The sequence below is a fragment of the Elgaria multicarinata genome, chromosome 2, assembly GCF_023053635.1.
Source record: "Elgaria multicarinata webbii isolate HBS135686 ecotype San Diego chromosome 2, rElgMul1.1.pri, whole genome shotgun sequence".
NCBI classification, from domain to species: Eukaryota; Metazoa; Chordata; class Lepidosauria; order Squamata; family Anguidae; genus Elgaria; species Elgaria multicarinata.
In genome coordinates, this window is record NC_086172.1 from 42,848,115 (window position 1) to 42,866,365 (window position 18,251).

An 18,251-nucleotide genomic window follows, 5' to 3' on the forward strand; every position below is an offset into this window, starting at 1 on the left:
AAACAGCCTGCCAGATTTCAGTGGTGCCATCAGGGTAGAGCTTTGGGGCAGAAGTCCAGAACCCCCCAGCACAAAAACAGAAGGGCCCCCAAAGAAAGCATGGCTGGCTTAACATGTTTTCAGGTAAGTGAAAAAAAGGCCTATTGTCATCTAAAGAGGTTAGACCATCATGTCCAGAGTCTAAAATTACCAAACGGCACCACGGCAACAGTTTGGATTTCTCTGCTGTCATCAGCTCTCCTTGGGATCTTCCAGAGCCCTTCCACACAATGCCTACCTTTCATTTAAGAAAATAAACCCCAAAGAAAATGTAGCCCACATACATACAAAAATTGGAGGGGAAACGGGCAGGTATTCTTTCCTATTACTCAGTAAGAAGCAAGTTAGCTCCAGTCACCCGGACTTCTGGCCAGGGGTACCCATAAGCACATTGATGAAAGATAAGTGTTGGCTCACATGGATAATCATCATCATAACAATCATAATAATCATCATAATAATTCATTTATTAAATCCATTATATGACTTCAAATATTAGACTATGTATTCATGTTCTTGCTATTTCACATTGACTTTTGATGGCCTCTTCAGCATGTCCGTTGGCTATTGGCCTACACCCAACACAGGTTTATTTTTTTTACTTGCTGGTTGTCTCATGTTGTACTTGCTGAAAAATTTAGTGACTGTGTCTTGTAACTTAATGCTAACTTCCCCCCTTAGTGCTTACACGTCTGTCTCCATTTTAATGATGTAAGTAATAATGTGGACAATCGCACACATTTTAGAAGTGATGGTCTCTTAGGTAGTGAAAAGAAAGTAGGTGTGTAGATGTGAGTAGTAATGGTTTGGATCCCAAGAACCATGCATGGAAAGAAGCACACAGAAAGGGACTTTTATATCCCCTGTGACCTCCTTCAGCTCCTGAAAAGACAGTCTGGAAAGAAGGTTGGGGGGAACCTCCTGAACAGTATATGGCGGGTGGTGAGAGGGTAGCAGTAGGAAGAGGGATTTGCCCAAAATTATATGGCAGAACCGCATGTTTTGGGTGGTGTTTCGGGGCCATGCCCCCATCCCTCACTCTTCCTGGGGGCTTCAGGGGGAAGCAGGGTACTGTACAAATCCCTTTCTGCAACTTCCCCTCAGGTTCCAAGCCCCGTTGTCTTTGCCTTATGAATTAGGGTAACTACAGAAAGTGGCATTGCTGGGCTGTGTACATAATAATGTCTCATTTGAGCATCTGCAGAGCTCACTATAATTCCTGGCCTTTTCAATTTTGTTTCCAAGTAATAGTTAAATAAAAAAGGAAAAGCGACATGATTTGATTGGGAATGAATGAAGCTTCCTAGTGGCTGATTGTCGATTGATCAAATCGACAAGGCGCATCTTGCGGTAAAAAGAGAGCCATACTGTGTACTTTGAGCATACTGCAAGAACAGTTTGGGAATAACTCAGCAGCAATAAAGCTGATTTCACTGCGTGGCAGGGAACTGAGACTGGGCAAATAGATTTACAAAAATGCAGCATGAATGAGTGAGTTCTTGTGTCAAAAACTTATCTTTACCATCGGCAACAGAAGTCTTGAAATATTGAATTGCAGAATGGTTCACTGAGCACATAGTGTTACAGTCGGGTCCATATGGAGAAATTGCATTATTTTCAAGGGAAATCCTTAAAGTGGAAATTGATTCATTAAGCTATTTAAGAGTGAAAAGCCTACATTTTGTGCTAGCTATTTGTTTGTGTGTGGCGCGCGCGTGCGCGTGTGTGTGTGTGTATGGATGTCTGTGTATTCTGATAAATCTATTCTATTTATATAGGGTTACTTCCACAACTCATTGGTGTTGCTCCAGAAAAAGCCATAAAGCTTACAGTAAGTATATTGAGTTGGTACCTTCTCACTATTTCCTTTTGAAAGATTTGCAGCACAATGCTATACATGGGTACTCAGAAATAAGTCCCATTGATCTCAATGGGCCTTACTTTCAGGTAAGTGGGTATATAAAATTAGCGCTGTATGGTTGCAAAATACACAAATGTTTCCCAGGTGATCTCTCCGCTGTAAGAATCACCACCCTCTGGCTTTTTGTTCTTAGATCTCCCGAATGTGTTAAATCCAGTTGTGTATGAGAAACATCGAGAGTGGCACAGTGGTATTAATTTATGTTTTTATATTAGGTCAATGACTTTGTCAGAGACAAATTCACGCAGAGAGATGGTTCCATTCAGCTGTTTGCAGAGATCCTTGCGGGAGGCTGTGTAAGTACTACTGTTGTGGACAGGAAAGTGCCTTTCCACTGCATAGCTCTATTAGAATGACAGCCAACATATAGCAATTTATAGGCGTGTCATGGGAAGAGCTGCCATAGTTTCTAGGCGAAGGTGCTATTCGTCCCTTTCTATTGACACTGCAGTTACAGTGGGCTGTTACACTGAGTCGGTTACAGCAAAGCTGGTCATTTCTCCACATTACTGCTATCTACACAAACATGTTGTTTGTTTCCACTGAACAGTTCTGGTTGCAAATATCGGTTGGCCAGCGCCAGGAGAATATCGGAAAAGGCTGCTGGGGGCCAGGGGTGGTGGGGTGCGTCTGTATCGATACCACCTCTTTTTCTGCAGAAGGGTTGCTATTGTCTGAAAGTTTATGAGCTTGAATTATCTCCTTCATGACAAATCAAAGTGTCTGCTTGCACAGAATGTATCTGCTTCCAGGTTCCACTAAGAGGACATTGATTCAGTAGTAACGTAAATGCAGGGCATGTGCTAGCTGAAGTTAAGCACTTTAAAGTCCCCTTGGTTTCCATGGGAAAGATTTAAGTAAGTGCTTAACTCCATCCCAGTGAAATCAGTGGGCCTTATCCGTGTTTCACTTTGGTTGGATTGTGCACTCAGTTCGTAGAATTCAGATGAGGCCTCCTGCTGGGCCTGTATATTTCTCCTAGTTTCCAGAACATTTTTGAAGTGGGCTTTGAATTATATCCAGTGTTTGTGTTTTCAAAGATAAATTGAGTTATCACCAACCTTTGCTTGCTGTCTTAGAACTTCTGGTGGGATGGGGTCCTATATCATGTGTGAGCATGCCCCCTGTGGGCCATACTCTGGGGGGGAGGGTAATAATAAAATATTTTTAAATGGACAAATTTAACTTGCAAACATGCTAAATTTGTCTGGTTTAGGGCTCCATAGCCACTACAGAGTGCCATTTTGTTTTAAATTTTTGCATTCAGGGACGGCGGGGGTGGGGTGGGGGGTGGGTTCATGCAAGACTTGTGTAGCCCACCATATCCTATAGCATTGCAACATCCAAACCTTCTGAGGACCTCTCTACCTTTTAAGACTTGAATAGAGGAGATGTCATCAGATGTATCTTCTCTCACCACTGCAGTGAAGTGATGGACTAGATTGCGTTTGGTAGCATTGTCCCTTCTAAGCTCCTCTGAAAGAGACAAGAGCTCTCTTGGGGTCTCAACCTGGGAACCCTAATAACTTCCAGTTGAGGAGTCTGGGTGAAAACCATTTCCGCTTGTCACCAAAATCTTGGGCAATAAGGCTGTTGACCTCTGCGAACTCTGAATTCAGTGAGACAGCCCTGGAGTGACGCTGCTCTTAGCTCTCCCTGATTAGGAATGGCAGCCCTGTAGACACCTCAAGTTTTCACCTGTCAACATGTAAATCTACATTTGGGAAAGGTAACAAGCAAGCAAGTTATAACCATACCCCAGAGAGGATCTAATCTTGTTCTTGAAGGCCCATTAGAAGCTGCTACAGTAAATGTAAGAAACCCTTAAACTCTGCAAATAAATGTAATTCAGAGGCCTGACACATCTGCTAGCTTCCCCCCCTAGTAAGTCTTCTACAGACTGCTGAGGCCTGCTGTGGTTTCTTAAGGAAACCTGTACAGTCTTTAGCAGTATAATTTTTATGAAAATGTATGCACATTTTAAATTAGACTGGGTTCCTATTTTTAAAAAATTGCTTGAGGATGTTTTCAGGTATGCATTCATTAGGATATTTCCCCCCCTGCTGTGACATGTGTTCAGTCAAGAATGTTAGCAATTTCTGTTTTGGTAATGAAATCTGATAATCAAGGTTACTAACTTAATATCATTTTGTACCAAAATATGTTTCACGCATTGCAAAGCCTGCATTAAACATTTCTTCCCAAAGTGTTTTAGACCAGAGTGTAGCAATTGCCACCTTGAAAATGTTTGGATTACAGGCAAGGCCTCGAAGGCACTTCTCCTGCTGAATTTCATGCATTTCCTCTGCACATAGCGCCAAAGTCATGGGGGCAGAATCCTTCCTTATCTTTCACGAGCAAGCGCATACCAGTACATATTGTCTGATTGCTCCCACTTGGCTCCTTCTGCAACTGTTTATAGATTTTATCATATTAGCCGGTATATAAGTCTTAATTAATTGACTAATAACCAGGAATATACTAGGGCAGAAAAGTTTATTGTTGTATCCGAACCTGAACTCCTGGCTTGTCTCTCTTCTAACAAGCCAGAATTTGAAACCAGGGTTTGTAGTTGGTTTAGGCATCCTGGTTTGTTAGAAGAGCAACAAGCCAAGGTTTCGACATAATGTTTCTTCTTTGTGGTCTATGTGACCTACACAGTTGACTTCTTGCCTGCACAGAGCCTTTTTCTGACTGTTGTAGAGCTGAGTTAAATTTTGGCAGGAGTCCACTGCCTCCATTCAGTGCACAAGCTCAAAGAGTGTGGCTTCCACTCTTTCTGCTCAGTTCCTTTTCAACTACCACAGCATCGTCAGAAACATTCTCGTCACAAGTGATTTAGATTTGAGACTGAGTTGAGTTTTCCTTCATCTTCTTCTTACAGTTCTGATTGATTTCTCCTCAATTCTGATTGATTTCTCCTCCTCACCCTCAGCTCCGGTGGCAGCTGGGTTACAGCATTGCTAGCACCCATGTAAGCAATACTGAGCATTTATATTACAGGGAGTGTTCAGAAAGTGAAATTTCAGTAAGCCTTACAAATGTGCAATAAAATGCGTCAGTTATGTCCATATTACAGAACTGTGTACTCAGACTGAGAGGCCTCAAGCCACCGAATGAGTTCAGGGGTGAAGGGAGATTTGAACCAGAGATTTCCCAGCTCACATTTCACAGTTGTACAGCCTGACCTGTGCAAGCGTACTCCAGGTTAAGTCCCACCATATTCAATGCGGTTTTTCGCAGCCAGACACACGGGCTACTAGAGAAGTGAAGTTGAAGGGACAGAATCTCGCCCCACATTAGAAATACATGCACTGGTTCCTGCAGGAAGGGGGAATATATATGCATTTAACAAGCATAACAAATAGCCTTTTGTTGTGATCTTGTTTTTGTTAGCTTTAAAGACATCAGCCTTCTAATTCTGAAAGACTCAAGTCAGGCTGTTTGACCCTAAGAATTCCTGTGTATCTGTACTTACATTGCTTACTATTAGCTCACACAGCACACCATTGCAACCGGAGACATCATGGGCTCTACAGACTTTTGAACAGGGTTGTGTTGCTGTTGCTGCTCTGGCAGATTTGGAAAAGGCAATAGTTTAAGTGATGAAGTGCTTTGAATAGTTAAGTGCATTGCAAGACGTATAGAAACCTGGCCGCAAATCTTCTACTTGTTCATATCCAGCCATTGCGAACAGCCAGCGTTCAGCTTGGTTCTGTCCTTAGATGCCGTTGCATTTTTAAGAGAGAGTTTCCTTTGTTACTTTTCCAAAAAGGGCCCTAAGAATAGAGGGGGTTTAATGTGTATCTGTATGAAAGTGTCAGCATAAACAGCTGGAGCTCTGCTGGCAGAAGGTAGCGCAGGTGCCCAGATGTCTTAAAGAGTAATCTTTGTTAAAGGATGCTTGCAGTGTGGGAAGAAGTTTTGGTCCAGGCCGTGTTTATTCCAAGCCAGAGGAAGTTGAGCAGGGACTGGGAGCAGGCGCCTCCCCCTCCCCTTTTCTGGCTTGTGCCTCACGGGTGGATTTGGAAAGGGCAAGAGGTCTCCCGTTGCAGGGTCATTTGTGCATTTCCTTCAGCCTCTGGCATGTCAAGAGGTGTTTGCAGTGGGATCTCAGACTGCATCTCTTCTCTCATAACCTTTGCTGTCAACTTGAGTTTTTTTTTATTTGTTCCTTGTGGAGATTTTATTTTACATGACGTTAAGGTTAAATAGGGAGCTTGAATTGTTCATAACTCCTGATCTACATGAATAACCTCCATTCAGGATTGAATTTGTCATGTGTTGCTTTAAAAGGTGCCTGTCATGATTTAGGAACAATTTTCCATGTCCAAATAGTTGGGTTTGTGTTGGGGGCATTATCTGAACATCCTATTTGAATGGGGCCGTTGTTTACAGCGCAGCCTCTGCTAATGCCCTCGGAGTATCTACGTAGCTTCCTTTCTTTTTCAGTGTTTCTCCACTCACCCTGGTTTGGATTCAAGTTTCCTTCTGAATACATTCCCACTTCTAAAACAGTGATAAATGTCCACGGGATGTTTATTGGATGCCACTACTACGCCAAGCATGCTACAGAACCTGAGTAATGTGGCACCTGTTCAGAAGGATGACAATGCCACCATAGCAACATAACTTTGATGATACATAGATCATAAACTAATTTAAACGATGGAACATTAATTCAAAATATTCCACAATTCATTCATTTTGATCCAGCAAGGGTAGTACATGCAGTTAGGGGTCTGGATGCAGTATATTTTCACCTTAAAAGAAAATTGGAAAATGCACCCTCCTTGCCCATAGCTCCCTCATTTTTAAAGTTAAGGAGATCAAAATTGTCACAGTGATAGCTCTCAAGTAGAGCTTTCAGTGTGCGTAGTTTGAATCAGATCAGTTCATCCTTTGATTTTTTAAGGATTTTTTAATCCCCCCTTAAACCCTTTTCCTGATAGTCCACCAGTGTGAAGGATAGATTTTCCTTTCCTTTGATCATGCGAAGCTGTGCATCATCAAGTTCATAAAATAGGGTTCTGCTTGTTCCCTTACCCAAGAGTAAATCTCATTGATTTCAACTGCATTTACATCCAAGTCATACTAAAATCAGATGACACTTACCTTTGAGTAAACCCCATTGAACAGAGAGGGATGTACTTCTGAGTAAACACATATAGAACTTTTTAATAGTGTGGTCACTCAGAAGCTTTTTTTAAAGTCTAAAACAGCAAACTGGAAAGAAGTGCTCTGCAATCCTATGCTTACTTTTAAGATCTTACTTCTGTTTACTTCTGTTAATTTCCATTAAAAAAAAATCCTTAAAATCAAGGCATGAACGGATCTTATTGAAAGTTGGCGTGGCTAAAGCCCTCCTTAAGAGCTATCACCATGCCAAGTTTGATCTCTAACTTTAAAACTTATGCAGATGTAAGCATTTTGGTTACCTTGGAGCAAAGGAGGGGACCTGGCCACCTTTATAAAAGAAATTAGTTAAAATGATTGTTCATCTGCCTACCCTTTGAAACAAGCAAAACAAACCTTCATTCCTCCTCCCCTGTAAACCTTTCCCAAGCCAAGGGGCAGCAACAGTCTCATTCCCTCCTGCTTCCTACAAATGGCCTCCCTTCCTTGGAGTTTGTTTAATATGATCTTAGGGGAAAGTATAGTGTGTTGTTTTACTGTAATTGCACAGTTTCAAGCTGCTGTACTATTGTATTTGGCAGAAATAAATATTTTTTAAAAAAAATAACTGCAGGGGAAAGGAGAACGTAGGGGGCGGGGTGGGAGATTTCGCCAGCATAGTAACGCTCAAAGATACATGAGCTGAAAGAGCACAACAACGCACAGGCATGAAATTGCCCCAGCACTCGACTTGCTAAGGAAATGGTGGGGGAAATTGCGGATGAAAACTGGATAAAAAAGTAGAAGTTCATGTTGCAGAAGGGAGCAAGTGGCTCTTCCATTTAATAGCTTTTTCTGTTCAAGGGAGTGATTGGCTGTAGTAGAAACTTTCAAAGCATCTGCAACTCTGCAGGCAATTCTGTTCTGGTCTCACAGATGACAGTGTAGGATTGTTGCCTAGGCACATCCCTAGAAAGATTATGTATTTATTTGCAATAAACAAGCTACCTTATGTTTGTCAGGCTACTAACAGGTTTATGAAGATTATTCTGCAATAAAAATTCTCTCACCATGAAACTACTTCTGTAGGTTTCACCAGCTACAAATCTGCCTTTCTGTAACAGATGACCTTCTGTTTATATAGGCTGGCCCTTACATTTCTGTTGGGCCAAGGGCAATGCAGAGGGGAAGGATGCACACAGAAAGTTTCTACTGAAGGTGCTGTTCTCTTGTCTCTCAGATGGAGTCTGTGACAAGTGGGGATGGAAAAGCTCCGGCTAAAGAGGCAAAAAAACAACAACACGGTTTCAGCTAGAACAGCAAAGTGCCAACACATTCTAGCCAGGTTGAGCACCACGCATTTTAAATTGACTAACAGGTTTAATTTCAGTAGAAGTAGACAAGCGCTTTAATCAAGTAGACGGAGAAGCCCAGCGCCCTGCTCCACAATGACCCCCTGCACTTTGCTAGAAGTGAAGGATAGAACCTATAGCGTACTGAGGGAAAGTCTAAACATGCCACTTCCCAGTGCGTTTCCATGCTTCTGGAGCAAAACTGTCACGTTGAATCTTCCTGTGAAATGTGAAATGCAGCTTTGTGAATGTCTTAGGTTAAAATGCACAACTCGGAGAGAGGAGCTCATGCAGCAACATCCTGTGAGGGATGGGCGCTCCTGCTCTGCTAATGAAATATAAAACAACTTGACAGCTGTTAAATTTGTGTCATGCCCAGGCTGGAGAAATGGGTAATGCCTGCTTGTTTCTGTCTCTCTTCCACCACCCTTTCTTTTTACTGTAACAGATGTGGTAATGGAGGTGCACCCATTATTCACTCTTAAACAACGAATTTCCAGTTAAAATGGTAAAAAGCTCTGCTATGCAAGCCTAAGAGCCCTGCCAATTATTTGAAGTAACAAAGGCCCATTTTCATTCAGCTCACCTTTCACCACCAAGTAGAATCCTTAAATGCTGACAAAATGCTGCTGCAACAGCCTTCGCACTTTCCACTTCTTTACAGTGGCACTTGGGGCCTTCAGGGTAAGGGGTTATGTTAGGAAATTGTCATGCCCTAAATCGGAGGTGGGCCCTGTGCCACGATACAGGCTCTTGACAACAGGCCTGTCCGCGGACGCTCCCTGCTCAAGCTAAGCGCCACCACTTTATGAGCCTGAGGTGAGGGACAAACACCACTTTTCTACAAACTTTGTGGAGAAAGGGGATAAACAGGAATAATTTCAGGAATAAAATAATGCGCTGTAAATTATATGTGCTGATGGTGAATTAATGTCAGAACGGGTGTTCCTGTATACGTATATAACTGCAGATGATAAATGCTAAGGAGACACGTGGGATTTTTGTGGTAGTAAAACAAACTGAATAAAAATTTATTTCATTGTTCACAAACTTTGTTTCTTAATAAAACTTTTCAGTCCCTTGTTGAAACCTCTCATCCAATCCTTTCTCTCTTCTCATACATGCTTTCCTTTCTCTCACACCTTCACTCTTGAACTTTCTTTATTATCAGGATTGTTTAATATACACCAACTGACTATCTGCACACTACACTCAAAAGACAACCCTCTTTACCCTGATCCTCTAATTCTCCCTCGAACCAAAGTACTTTAAAAACACCCCCCTATCCCCTCAGTCATTCCCTTATATATCCTCCTCCCCCCTCCTAAGATATTCAATCTCCACCCACTCAGGTCAACATTCTAAACACAATAGACTTACAAATTCTAGACATATATTAGGGAACTGACTTGTGGGGTGTAACGCCACAGGGCCCTCCAGATGTTGTTGGGCTATAACTCCCATTGGCACCAGCCAGCATTGCTGACCCTGAGAGATGCTGGGGAGTCACAGTCCAGCAGCATCTGGAGGGCCCCACAGTCCCCATCCCTGCCCTAAATCGATGAATCATAGAATAGTAGACTTGGCCTACAAGGCCATCGAGTCCAACCCCCTGCTCAACGCAGGAATCAATGTACACGGGGTTCCTAGGTAGTCACCCTTCCAGAAACTGACCAGGCCTAGACCCCACTTAGCTTCATCAAGGTTACAGCATCCCATGCCATCACACCAGATATGGTTGTGTCCTTCTGTGGCTTTTGTGCAGAAGTGGAAAAGCATGAGGACTTGGAATCTGCCATGCCAGGCTTGTGGGGAAGCAGACTTCCTCAGAAGGACGGCCAGGGCAAGCTCCCAATTCTGCATCTTCCCTCCCCATGTACCGGCACTGGGATCAGCTGGAAATGGTTGTGGGCCTTTACAGGAAGGACTGCTGAACTCCTCATGTTTCCACCGTTTGGACAGACTGCTGCTGCTGCTCAGAAGCTGCTGTTCTGTAATACCAAAAACCAGCACCAGCACCCCGTTCTGGCTGTTACTGTATAGACCCAGTGCTGTCTGGTGAGGCCAGTTTACTTGGAGAAACCTCGAGTAGCCATTGCATAGTGGCAGAAGGACCTTTCTGCCCTTATTTTTGATTGGTGAAAGTTGGAGGGGGCCGGGAGAGTGCCAGGGCCAACATTGTGTGAGCACACAGTTGCCAAATGGAGGCTGGCCCTGGCTGCTTGTGTCCATGCTGGGGCAATCAGCAACTGAGGACTTGCGCAGTGCTGACTGTGATGCTCCCCTCCTCCGCCACTGCTCCTGGTGCAGGCAAATAAGAGTGGGACGGACATCCCCTCCTTCCCCTGGCCACCGGCAGTTTTATCTAGTGGGCTAACACCATGTAGTTGGCGTTGCTGGCCGGTCACGTATCTGCTTTTTTTGTCTTCCCCCACTTCAGTGGCTGAATGTGCTTTGCTGTGTTAGGCTATAGGCGCAGAGCCAACGTGAAGCTGCAGCGGTACCATTCTGCCCGGCCTGCTACCCTCACTAGGCCTCTGAGCAAGCTGCTAATTTGTAATGTGAACCGCCCAGAGATTTTGTGAACCGCCCAGAGAGCTCCGGCTATTGGGCGGTAGAGAAATGTAATAAATAAATAAATACTACAAAACTCCAGTGGGGTTCCGATCTATAGAATTATAGAATCCGATCTATAGCTGTTTGTTATGCATAGCCATGGGCTGATACTAAATAGTGGGTTATGAGTGCTTTGCATTTGCAAAACATGGCTGTTTTACACTGTTCTTCGGGGAAATTGCTTGATGATGTATTTTCTGTGGCCCTGCAGGCAGGAGGTTCCCAGGTCATCTTCACGAATCCCCTGGAGATCGTCAAGATCCGCTTGCAGGTGGCAGGAGAAATCACCACTGGGCCCAGAGTTAGTGCCCTCACCGTTCTAAAGGACCTGGGGATTTTCGGTCTTTATAAGGTATATTTTCTCTCCCTTTTTTGGTGCTCTACCCAATCCGTTTTGTGCTGAATTTACCAGAGAGGCTGTTGAAACAAAACAAAAAAAAGGTGGTGGGGGGGGAAAGAGGTTGATGTGGTGGTGGGGAGGAAAAATCTTTTCAAATTTGAAAACAATCTCTTCCTGCAGGGTAGCCCCACAGTCAAAAATGGAGAGAAACCCACATTTATATTAGCGGCGGTGGGATGTACAAAAAACACTCCCCCGCTTTCTTCCATGGGCTTTTATACTGAGCTGCAGGGGGTCTGGTACTGCAGGGCCTGCTGGCTTCTGGCACGGATTGTTTCATATCAGGGGTGGGGGGTGGAGAGAGGAAAAGTTTCTTTTGCCTCCCTTTTGTGTTCGTTTTGGACGCCCAAATTGTCTTAACGTTTATTTTGTTTTTGTCCCTGTTATCTCTATTGTTACACTTGCAGCAAGCTTCTCTCTTTGTCTTAATAATGCAACGACAGTGAAACAGTAGTAGAGCTTAGCAGGATTCAGATCTTTAAGAAGTTAAGTGACGGGATTTGTTAATAATGAATTCCATTTTAAAAAAACCAAACAAGAAGCAGCCAGACCTGTACTGTACTGTACTTTAGCAGAATGCCAGTCAACAGATTCTTTCTCTGCAGGTCTGCTTACTTTCATCATTACAGATCAGAGGTAATGGAGCAGAAGCTATTAGTTTTCTTAAACTAGGAAGAGTGTTTCTTCCGACACCCTTTGCCAGAGCAAGGGGCTAATACGTACGTTCAGCCCATGCAAGTAGCTGCGCCCTGGTGAAATAGTGCTACATCATGTTTCTTTATGGGCTTTTTATGACACTGGTGTAAATTTGCTTCTGGGATGGCAGCTTTCTTTCAGAAGTTAGTCGATTAAGAATCACACAGCTGTAGCATTTTCCTAAAGGCATTTTAATAAATGGAGCAAGTTGTTGTTGCTTGCAAGAACACTGTAACTCTTTCCTTGTAAACCACAATGCCATTTTAAAGGAGGCTTGCGCAGATTGTGAGAAATGCAGTTCAGGCCGTGTAATAGTCTCACGGCAATGCATTCTAGCTTTGGACTGGAGTTGCTATTTCTCAATCTCCTCTTTCAATCCAACAGATTATTCTGGATGCTTGGCATTTGTGGCCATAGAGCATCTCCCATGGCTTTTGCAGCCAACAACCTTTAGGTATTCCGAGGCACTGCCCCATACACACAGGAACTCTTCATGCTGTTCGATCTGAGGGTTGCTGTTTCCTTTTCAGTAGCTAGCGCCAATTCCCACCCCCCAAACTCCCTTGCCCACTGGTGCAAGGAGCCCAGCACTCACAATTGTAACTCTTAATTGCTGCGGCACAATGCCATTTTCCCATGGTTAGAATATTTCTGTTTAAGCACTGCGGGGAATATGACACACACACACACACTTCCTCCACCGCACCTGGAAAGTCCCAAGGTCTCTGCCTTGTGTGTAGATGCAGTTTGAATTCTCCTGTCTATATGACTGACTTGCACATTTTCCTCTTTTTCACGTGACAGGGTGCCAAAGCATGTTTCCTCCGAGACATTCCCTTTTCTGCCATCTATTTTCCTGTCTACGCTCACTGCAAACTGATGCTTGCTGATGAAAATGGCCATGTGGGAGGGTTTAATCTCCTTACAGCTGGTGCTATTGCAGGTAACTTTATAGCATAATTTGCAGACTGATTCCCTCCCCCCCCCCCCCCCCCCGCCTGTCCCTGTTCCTGGCAATAGTTAATATTCATCAGACCCATGTATAGGAAGCTAATATACTATTGTATCTAACTTAATCTAAATTTGATCACTTTTATCCTTGGTGGGAGGCAGTGTAATTTTGATGAGAGCTAATTACATTTGCATAATGTGGATAAACAGCTTAATGCAGCTCAGCAACTTGTAGTCAAATTTGGTCTGTTGGCCTCAACAGGGGGGTTGCAGTTGTTTCAAAGCTCTCTACGTTGGAGACAGTGTTTAAATCTCAAGGAAACATACTGAGGAAAGAAAAAATGAGCTAGTCTTATGTTCCTACACTTGGGAAGAAAGTCTTAATCTGACAGTATACGCAGAGTGAGAGCGCCTCTTCTTAAGGGCGGGGGAGAGTTAAGATTTAAGATCTTGTGGTGGGAAAGCTAAATTCATTTCAGTTGGTACTCAGAAGGAAAAGTCATGAAAATACTTGCATAGAAGCAAATGTGTGGCACAACCATTCCTCTCCCGTGTGCAGAGCCCAGAGGTCACTCCAAGTTTTCTACTTGCAGCCTCTCCTCCTTTCCCATGCTGGCTTTCAGCCAGGCGCAATGTACTGCATTCAGCCATTGCTGATGACATGAGGTCCTCCTAGGCTTGGAGCAATGTACTGTGTTACTAGATAAAAAGCTGGCAGGGGGGAAACTGGCCCTAACGCTCCTGGGTCCACTTTCACCAAATCATTCATACTAAAAAATATAGTGTTTGGTGTTCTAAAATACATCTTTTAAAACATGTCATTGGGCCTGTTCAGAAAACATGCTAGGCCGTGGTTAGGCCGCTAACCCTTTTTCAGCAAGTGGTTAGTTGAGCATGTTTAAACCATGGTTATGTAGCCACCATGGTTAGGAATGGTTCACACATAACGCTAAGCCATAATGTTTAGCTCAAAATGCTTAACCATGTTTGAACAGGGTCAATAGAGTAAAATGCTACAGGGTGCCTCAGCTTTGCCACAGCTCCTGCCAGCATATACCCATGTAGCAAAAACGTATTGTGGCATAATAAACAAACAGCTTCAGCTATTCTTCGAAAGTGTAAAAGTTTACAGGTGTGTTCTTTGAAGCCAGAAACATTTCTCTGGTGCGTAGTCTCAACGAAACACTCATTTCTCCTGAAAGGTGTGCCTGCTGCTTCTTTGGTGACCCCTGCTGATGTCATCAAGACGAGACTGCAAGTGGCTGCTCGTGCTGGTCAAACAACATACAATGGAGTTATTGACTGCTTTGGAAAGATACTTAGAGAAGAAGGACCTGCTGCTTTCTGGAAAGGAGCTGCAGGTAGGAAAAGTATTTCACATACAGGGGTGGGGGGACCCTTACCCATTTTAATTAATATTATTAAAGACTATGAGTATGGTGGACCAAGCCTTGGAGCTATTTCCAGCTTAGTCAACTTCAGAGCTTGCTCTACTGTTGTACTAGAAACACTGCCCTTCTTTTCAACAGCACGAGTGTTCAGATCTTCACCCCAGTTTGGAGTTACTCTAGTGACCTATGAACTTCTGCAGCGTTGGCTCTATGTTGATTTTGGAGGCATGTAAGTACAATTGATTGTCCCCTAAGTCTTGGTTGAAGTATGACCCATGCATTAGCATTCTTGCTGATGGACCTGACAGGTACATTTGCATTAATGGGATTCAAAATACAAAAAGTAGTAGAGTTCTGCAATGGCAGAATATAATTTAGATTCATAACACTTCATTTTTAAAGTTTAGGTTTACCATTAGCAACAGCTTGTGGCACAGAATCTGCTATGTGCCACAGCAATAACTCGTTTGCTGGCACAGAAAGACTTGGCATAATTAGGGGCTTGTCTTGACGAAGGGTTTGCCCTGGGGTGGATTCAGAGGGGCGGAAGGTCTTCTACATTATGCAGCCGCCATTGTGAAGCCATCCAGGGGCAAACCCCAGAAACTCCACTTTAAAAAAAGGCAGGCACTTACTCCGATGTTTTTTGGTTGCGGAGCCAATGGCGCCCCGATTGGTCTCCATCGGCTGGGCTGGACAGGGAGCTCCATGTCGGGCGCCACAGATCCGTGTAAATAAATGAACGGGGTATCCGGGAGGCTGCCGGTGCTGCCAGGCTGAGGAGTGGGGAGGAATGGGACAGCTGGCTCTCCTCCCTCTGAACTCCCTCCAGCTGCCCTGTTGCTTCCCCGCATTTATTTATTTATTTTAATCTGTAGATGCGAAGGTTCACATCTACAGATTAAAACAAAACCAAACCGGGGGGGGGGGGGGAAGAGGAACAGGGTAGCCAGAGGGAGGTCAGAGAGGAGAGCTGGCTGCCCCATTCCTCCCCCATCCTCGGTGCTCAGCCTTGTACTGGCGGCAACTCCTCATTGGCACTCCTTCCCATGCAGATGCCAGGAAAGAGCGCCAGTGCCGGAGTCCAAGACAATGAAATTAGAAGACGTATGGGAATCTTCTTTATTTTTCCCCATTTTCAAGCAACAAGAACTAAAAAGTTTTACTTTTAATGTCAAAATAACTTTACCATAAATATTATGGGTTGAACCCAGAGTTTGCTCCCGCTGGCAGGATCATATGCTAGTTCCAATCTGGCAGGGATGGGGAGGCCATTTTTGCTAATTTCCCCCCTCCCTCAGAGCAGATTGTCAGTCAGAGGACATACAGTAGGTGACCACAGATGGACTGGGAATTCCAAGAATTATCTCCTGTCCTGTCCCACCAGCAGCATTCTGTGGCCAGAAGGCAAGGTCTGCATCCAAGCCTTGGAATTTGAAAGTTTCATGAAATCTTTATAAATGCAGTGTTGTAGTATAGAAGACTTAAGTATAAATACCAAGTAATGATATTTAAAGCAATATTCCTGCCGTTTCTGTTTATCTGATTTTTAAAACCAAAGGCCACAATTAGACAGAGTTGAAGAATAATAATAATAATAATAATAATAATAATAATGATGATGATGATGAATTATATCCATTGAAATCAATAGTCTTAAGTGCCACTCACACACACAGTGTTGACTGGTGGCCTAGGTATATAAATTAATTCTAGATATACATGTTGGCTGTTAAAAGGTTTCAGGTACCCAATGTAACCTTGATTGAAGTGAGCCTTAAACCTTGATTGAAGGGAGTGCCAGGTAAGTGCGTTCATCCTTTACTTTCCCCACGTGGGGAAAGTGAAGCAAGAGTCATGTGCACTCAGCCCACAGTTCCAAGAGCCAGCTGAAGCAGGACTCGGCGGGCTCCTGGAAGCACTTGTGGCGTGTGCATTGCTCATCCCTTGCTTTCCCCACCCAGGGCAAGCGAACGACTAGCAAAGCCGGCTCTCCAGCTGGAAGAGCTGCAGCTGGTGCTGCAGCCTGGGACTCCATGAGGTTAGGGGGCGGGGCTCTGCCTTTGGGGAGGCGCAATCCAGCCCCCAGCCCCAATACGGTTCCCCACCCTTGCTGTAATAGGTGATTGGAAGGGTCAGTTTTGATTTGGATTATGGTCTGGATTTACTTCCACCCCTACCCTAACAGGTGATCAGCACTGTTAAAGGTGGTGGTGATAAGCATCTGAAGAAGCAGGTATAAGGCCCCATTCAGAAGACACCTTAAACCACGGCTTTAACCATGGTGAATAAAGCAAAAAGCCTTATTAAAGCTATGGTTTAAGGTGTCTTCTGAACACGGCCTGGCTTTCTGGCTTAACCACCATGGTTAAAGCCATGGTGTAAGGTGTCTTCTGAACAGGCCCTAAATATGTTCAGAGATCCTGAAGTATGATGCTTAAAGGGAGTCATGCTATGCGGGATCAGGTTTACTGCTGTTATCCACTGATGCTGAACTCTGCTAATTTCCCTCTCAGCAAACCCTCTGGCTCAGAACCTACACCCAAGTCTCGAATCTCCGGCCTTCCTCCTGTTAATCCCGACCACATAGGTGGATATCGACTTGCCACAGCTACGTTTGCTGGGATAGAGAACAAGTTTGGCCTCTCTCTTCCAAAGTTTCGATCAGCAGGTGTTGCTTCAGCTCAGCCCAAAGCAGCAGCTGAATCCTGAGCTCACCTTTCAAGCCAAACAAAAATGGTGCAATGGACAGAGACCTGCGAATAGTACTCTGCTCCTCCGGTCAGCTGCATGATACTCTAGCTGAACGCAGAATTGACAGTGAATCAGCCCTTTCTATACAAAACACAGCTAATCATTTGCACACAGGAGACTGATTCAAGCTTTAAGTTCTATGCATAGACCTTTCTTCCCATCCCAAAGGCATGAAATAGTAACCAGGGCTTGGCTTTGCACTGCTTGCACTCCATGTTACTGTACATATTGTACATCTTTGTACAGAGACATCACTATGGCATTGAAATGCAACTGCATTTGTAGAAACAGGCATTGCAGTTCTAAATAGTTTGAAATGTACAGAATGTTTTGAAAGTGTTTTATTAAAAATCATGTGACAATAAAATTTATTTAAAATCAAAGCACTGTAGTTTAATTTATTTATTTTCCCATTAGGAAACAAGGTTTTTAACAGCAGACTGATTAACCAATTTCAAAAATGAGCAAGAGGTTATATACAAGAGATAAAAACATTATATTGTTTTATTTACCATTACAAACTAGCCAAAATCAGGTGTGTGTTGTGTGCACACATGCTAATACGGCAATAAGATCATGACACAAGGGATTATGTGGATACCTACTGGTTAATCACAACAATTTCAAGTACTGTATCTGGTTTTTTTAATAGTGTTATGGGTCAAGGCATCAGCTACATGTTTAGAAAAAAATGTCCTGTAATTCTGCATGTCAAACATGCAGAAAGATCGTTAGGAGTCCACAGCACTGCACTGAGGCAGTAATTGAGAAGTTCCCGGGCAGAGCAGCAGCATTCGCCCTGAAAATTGAATTGAATCTTGTTTGGAGTGAAAGTATCCCCACAGTGCAATTTGCAGAGGAATCTTATCAGTGGAGATATTTGAGAGGGGAAAATGGGAGGAAAGAATAGCCCCCACCCTTCCCTGTAAAGGTTCCTACCTATATACAAAATAGAATAACCTTCTATCATACACACAAATAAATGAAGGCTCTTCAGGTTTAAGTATTAATTGTGC

General features: G+C 43.7%; 1 protein-coding gene across 1 annotated transcript in view; it reads left to right on the top strand.

Moving 5' to 3' along the window:
* SLC25A12 (solute carrier family 25 member 12) overlaps positions 1–17,618 on the top strand; it is a 61,454-nt gene extending 43,836 nt beyond the window's left edge. The window contains exons 12-18 of the mRNA XM_063116383.1: positions 1,818–1,870; positions 2,176–2,256; positions 11,255–11,395; positions 12,944–13,082; positions 14,293–14,451; positions 14,620–14,710; positions 16,998–17,618. Of these exons, the coding sequence (XP_062972453.1) occupies positions 1,818–1,870; positions 2,176–2,256; positions 11,255–11,395; positions 12,944–13,082; positions 14,293–14,451; positions 14,620–14,710; positions 16,998–17,193 (860 nt within the window). The 3' untranslated portion in view covers positions 17,194–17,618. The remainder of the gene's footprint in view (positions 1–1,817; positions 1,871–2,175; positions 2,257–11,254; positions 11,396–12,943; positions 13,083–14,292; positions 14,452–14,619; positions 14,711–16,997) is intronic.
* The last annotated feature ends 633 nt before the right edge of the window (positions 17,619–18,251 follow it).